Genomic DNA, 5,981 nt, shown 5'->3' on the forward strand with positions numbered 1-5,981 from the left:
GTGTGTGTGTGTGTGTGTACCCATATGTAATCTTCTGTATTGTTCCAGGTTGCAGAGAACTTGGTGCAGCGTGACGGGGATTTCCTGATCCGTGATTCGCTGTCCAGTCCAGGAAGTTATGTTCTGACCTCCCAATGGCGAAATACTGCCCAGCACTTTAAAATCAACAAGAAGGTACAGTAATACTGTATTCATATTATAATGAATTTACAGACTACTGACTAACACTTGAAGGTGTGTAATGTTATACTTTGGTATGGTGGTGGGAATCCTTTGCGACACCAATATCTCACACAAATGTTATTTTATTGACTTTTACTTAACCAGGAAAGGTTCACTGAAATTACACATTTCCTTTAAGTGTCTCTGCACTCCATCTACTGATTTCCTGCAAACTTTGACTTGGGATGGTCTTAGTAGTTCATAATATATTAAAAAGGTCCAAGATTAAAGCTACTTTAAGTGATTTCTAACCACAACAGGGCAGAGAGACTCATGGGAATCCCAGTGCCATTCTTATTCTCTGCACTTGATCACTGGTGTTTAGTCCGTTAACTCCTGAAACATATCCTCAGTTTTATATCAATAAGGATTTATAATTGTGAAACAAGAAGCTGAACTCTCCAGACTGGGATGTTGATTCTCAGTGGGATCATCAACTATTTTACATTACAATATTTCTTAATGGAGCTTTAATTTATCAGCATTTCCAATTATTTTGTAAACGTCGTCAAACTTTTGAATAATGTAGCTGGAGACACCAAAACATGTATGTTTCACAAAATTAAGAGGATTTTTTTTCCACAATTTGTTTCAATATTTGATACTTTCTTATAATTGTTGAAAAGTTAAGGTCACTGTTTGATTGAACTGGTCACATATGCAACCTGGGTTGCAAGTGTGCTTCATTTTGAAGGTTCAGAGATAAAAAAAGTAAAAAATGTTTTTTACATCTTTCCTTCAGGTTGTGATGTTGAATGAAGCCTACTCCAGAGTCGAGTACCGGCTGGAAAGGGAAGGATTTGACAGTGTCCCTGCACTTATAAGATACTACGTCGGCAACAGAAAACCTGTCTCCCAGGTGGGTTTGGTCAGATTTTTTACACAAAATATCTTTATAGCATGTTTATGAAAGTTAGTATGTTTTCCTAATTTGAAAACATAAAGCAAGCACAAATACTCTTATGTGTAATACTTTCTTCCTCTGCTGACATAATTGGATGCCAAATGGCATTCAAACAAATAGTTGTGATTGAACAAAATAATAAAATTCTTAACCGCCTTTCTTACTGAAGTTAATTTGTGCCCTAACTCAGCAAGTATACCTTTTTGAAGTGTTATCCCGTTTCATAGAGAAAACTTGTTGACTGTAGTTTTCTTCTCTCTGTGTATTTAAGGTGGTAGGAGCCATTATCTTCCAGCCAATTAACAGAGGGCTGCCGCTACGTTGCTTGGAAGAAAAGTACGGGTTGTCCAACAATCACCGCGATCGGCTCATGGCGCAGGAGAGGCGGAGTCAGAAGCGCCTCAGCCTCAACATCACCAACGGGCACACTCACGACAACACACAAGCCGTGCACGACAGCACACACTGCCGGGACAACGGCGTGGGCCGAGGCAGCCAGCTCAGGTACAACTAAAAACCTGCACAAACACACTGATTAACACCAAGGCACCAATATTCCTCACTGGTTGGAGTAATGTCTGTGTTTGTTGTTTCTAGATGATCACATATTCAGCATGTGTAATTTGTTATATTTGACAAATACTGTTAAAGATGGCTTTTAGCTGCAAGCAACACAAGCCTTTTACTGAATGTGGGTTGTGGCATGTGGGCTGCAGAACAAATAACATGCTGTCAGCTGTATTTAAATAATGGAGACCTACCTTTTACTCAATCGTCCTCTCTCTTTGTTTCTCTTTCTCTCACACTCTGAAAGACTTAAATCAACCCTTTAAATCCCTTCCTGCTTTTAAGCTTTTACCATGTAGCCTCGAGCTGTTAACATTCATCATGCAGGCAACAGGCTGTATATACGACATGTTCCATATGTATCCGAGGTCCTCTATAAATAAAGACGTGGTGTGTGACTTTCTGTAATTTCACCTTGCATAGGAGCACATGGAGCATAATGTATGGAGTCCATATCTCTCTGAGTAAAGAGACAGAGTGGGAGAGAGGAAAGGATAAATATGCCCTCCAGAATAGGACAGAACAAAGAGACAGAGAAGAAAAGAAAGAAAAAGCTTTGTATGAAGAACAAAAAACTGCACTGACGTCTTCTTTCTTTGTTCCCTTTTGATTCATATTTGAAATAGCTTTGATTTATTTTCCTTTATTCACGTTTATGTGCAAATATATGTATTGATATTGGTTTTCGTCATCCCCTTTCCCTCAGGTCGAAGGATCGCTGTGGCAGCCAACCAGCGAGTCTCAATCAGGTCCAAGAGAGGCGACGCCCCCTCAAGGCGCACCAATCAGAAAGCTACCTGCCTCTTGGTAAGTAAAAGGGAGATTCTTAAGGCCTTAGTGTGTTTCCGATTGTCTAAAAGCACCTAAAACCCTGGCCAGGTGTGAAGAGGTTTAAAAGTAAGGCAGGGTTTGAACTTTTTTTTCTTTTATTCTTCACGCAGCAACGCAGCACTGAATGTCTTTACGAAGAGACTGTTCAACAGTGTGCACCACTTTGTGTGATATATTGTGTATCACAGGCAGTCTTTGAGTTCGATTATTTGGTATAAACAAGGCTTGTTTGTTTGAAGCACACTGAAGCCTCTTTATTGTACATGATTTTTATGGAACAAATCTAGTTTAGATGCTAAAATCAGAAAAACAAAGTGGTCTGTGTGTTAAGACTAATTTCTCTCACTCTTTTCATTTCTTCTCTTCCCCGTGTCCACCTCTCATCTTCTCCTCATCCTCTTTATTTTCTGTCGCCTCCCCAGGATCTAAACCTCAGCCCCAGCAGCCTCCCGACTCTCTCCTCCCGAGCCCTCACCCCAAGTCTCCAGTCTTTCGGACGGGCAGTGAGCCGGCACTGAGCCCCTCTGTCCCACGGAGATCTGCAGAGCTTCTGGCAGGTCAGTAACAGCTTCATTGTGTTCAGTATTATACGACATCCTATTGCGCATTAGCCCCTGCACAGTCAGTACCGATATAGTATATACATATCTACATAATACTGAATGTATAGCGCGTTGTTGTTGTCAAATAAATCAGAAATACTGTCCTAATGACAATAATAACAATAATAATAATAATCAGACATTTTATTTGTGCAGTACTGCGCAGTACATACAGCATGAATGGAATAAAGTGTGCTTCACAAGATGTGCAAAACAGACCGATACAAAAAGCAGAAACATTAAACAAAACAAAACAATAAAAACACAAGAAAACTATAAATAAATAATACATTTAGTACAGTATAAGCAAAGTAAGAAGAAAAGCGTTGTCGTTGCTGTTTTATCATCTTATTAGGTCCCAACAGCCACAGACATATCTCTGATTTGTTCGACTCCAATAATAAAGCTGTTCTGCATGCTAAGGGCCAATAAAAACCCTGTGGGGCTTTTGAAATTAGTCGGTCCAACCTGTAAGTGCACTCTGCTTATTTGCTTCTGCCATTGTTTGCATGTGAATAGGAAATTAAATTTAACCCTGTCCTCATGTGCTTTTACGCATTCTTTGGTTCTCAGTTTGATTTGATTCAAATGTATCCACAGAAGTAAATAAAAACCAGACTTTGGCCTTATGTCGTTCTCTGTCACAAGAATGAGATAAGAAATGTTTTTAATGACAGTATTGTTCACGTGTTTCCAGGCCAGCCCATCCGGGGCTCTGACAGCCAGCTATGTCCTAAACCGCCCCCCAAACCCAGCAAGGTCCCGCTGGCTCGACTGCCTCGCTCCCCCTGCCTTCAGCCACTGGCTCTCCCCTCCAGCTCCTCCAACCTCACAGACTCCTCCTCCACCTCCCCCAGGCTAACTGCACCCCACCTGGACTCCACATGTGTGGAAACTCCTGGTTCTACATGGAGGAGTGGAGGTAACTTTTATTTTTTAAATGCATCCACATGATTTAAAATAGGAGACAATACACAACTATTAATCCTGTGACTTGAAGTAAACTGATGTGATTTGATGTTATTCCTCAGCCACCACAGGCCCTCCCGTACCTCCAGTGAAACCCCTGAAGATTAAGCACCAGCTCCTGCCTGCAGACTCTCCTGCTGAACTGGTTCAGTATCCTGATTCAGAAGCAATAGCAGGATGGACTGAACGCCTGCAGCCGAGCCCTGCAGACCAGAGGTCCTGCAGCCCGCTGCAGTGGGAGGAATCAAATTCACAGAACGCCTTCACAGACAACGCCCTCGAACCTTCACTCTGCAGCTACGTGGAGCGACTGAGGAGAGAGGGGGAGGGAGGGAGAGAGCTGGAGGAGGAGGGGGAAGAGAAGGGAGCCAGGAGGGAGGAGAGGACTGACAGAAGCTTCCTATCCAATCATGCCATCGCTGCCTTAGAAAACACCAGCGAGGAAGAGGAGGAGGAGGAAGACAAGAGGCGGGATAGAGAGAGGAATGCTTTCCAGCGGCCGGTCGTGGAGACGGAGTCGACCTTCCGGCCGGCAGAGTTTGGATCTCGACTTCTACCGCCGGAAAACAAACCGCTGGAGATGGTTGTTCTGAAGAGAGCGAAGGAGCTGCTGCTCAGCCACAATCACCACAGTATAGCCAGACACCTGCTGATGGCCGACTGCCAGGTACACACACACATGAACACACACACTAATGAACGGATTAGATGGAAAAAGAAGATAATATAAATTTTATATTTTATACTGGTGAATTTTAGGGGATAATTTAGATGGATTGTAATATAATTAATCAATTATTTTTATTAATAGGAATTGACAGCCATTAATGTAGTTCCTCTCTACGTGATATGCAGAGAGATACTCGGAGTGACTTCAGAGCTTAAAGGTCAGATGGGCGTTGTCCTCACGTCTGGAGCTGGTGACGTGCCACACGTCCGACAGCTGAGCTGGACCTGATGGAAAGGTACAATTGTAATAGCACATCTGTACACACTCAAACACCCACAGCAGCCACAGATGTTTCATCACAGACACTTTTTATTAACGCCCCACTACTGTAGCTGAGGTCATCATTTCCAGGAAGTTCCCCATCCCCATAAAAAAACTCATTTACAAACTTCAAGCTCACAATTAACAGACACTTTCTTTCCACAACACCATTCTTGTGTTTGTAATGCTAAACGTGAACTAATACCCAGCAAGGCGCTAAGCTTAGCTTAGCATAAAGACAGGAAGCCTGGCTCTGTCCAAAGGTAGTCACATATTTACTAAATGTTCCTTTAACTTTAAACCACCTGCAGATCAATGTAGAGTCACAAGAATGGACTTAAAGGAATAAGAAAGAATATATTTATGTTAACATTCTGTTGTTACAATTTTGTGTATTTTTTTGGGAAATATGGAACTTTCAGCTCTAAAATGTTTTAATATTAAGGCATTTAGTAAGCCAAAAGGGTTGGAAACCACTGGTTTAACCCAAAGCTGGTACACCAGCCTGCAACAAACACTGAAATGACTCAGTAGTGATTCATAACCTGCTGATTCATTGTAAAACCGATCCTGTTTGAGACCTGCCCTGTAATGAAAATAAATCAGTCACTTCTGTTCTGTGAAACCAACCAGAATAGCGACTAAAAAGAATCAGATTAGAGACGCTGCCATTGGTTGGGGGTGTAATAACACCGCTCCTCGTCTCACAGGCACCACACCATTGGCGATAGGCGTTGCTGTGGATATTCTGGGATTGTACAGGCAGCGTAGGAGCCGGGCGTCCACCTTGAAATCGCATCATCCTGGTGGCGTTGGAGCTCAAGGACACGGTGGGCCGCCTGTTCGCTTCACGGCCCTGATGAAAGCTTCTGGACGCATGCCCGCAGGTAACACA

At 42.6% G+C, this 5,981-nt stretch overlaps 1 protein-coding gene across 1 annotated transcript in view; it reads left to right on the forward strand.

The window, feature by feature from the left end:
* Positions 1–5,981, forward strand: part of bcar3 (BCAR3 adaptor protein, NSP family member) — a gene marked incomplete in the record, with an annotated part of 50,391 nt that overhangs the window by 40,928 nt on the left and 3,482 nt on the right. Inside the window, 11 exon segments of the mRNA XM_035653573.1 lie at positions 49–174; positions 965–1,081; positions 1,398–1,630; positions 2,400–2,500; positions 2,947–3,081; positions 3,824–4,048; positions 4,158–4,414; positions 4,466–4,762; positions 4,907–5,015; positions 5,797–5,876; positions 5,878–5,916. Of these exon segments, the coding sequence (XP_035509466.1) occupies positions 49–174; positions 965–1,081; positions 1,398–1,630; positions 2,400–2,500; positions 2,947–3,081; positions 3,824–4,048; positions 4,158–4,414; positions 4,466–4,762; positions 4,907–5,015; positions 5,797–5,876; positions 5,878–5,916 (1,719 nt within the window).

The sequence above is a fragment of the Morone saxatilis genome, unplaced genomic scaffold, assembly GCF_004916995.1.
Source record: "Morone saxatilis isolate NCDOM2014 unplaced genomic scaffold, NCSU_SB_2.0 Contig12, whole genome shotgun sequence".
Lineage (NCBI taxonomy): Eukaryota > Metazoa > Chordata > Actinopteri > Moronidae > Morone > Morone saxatilis.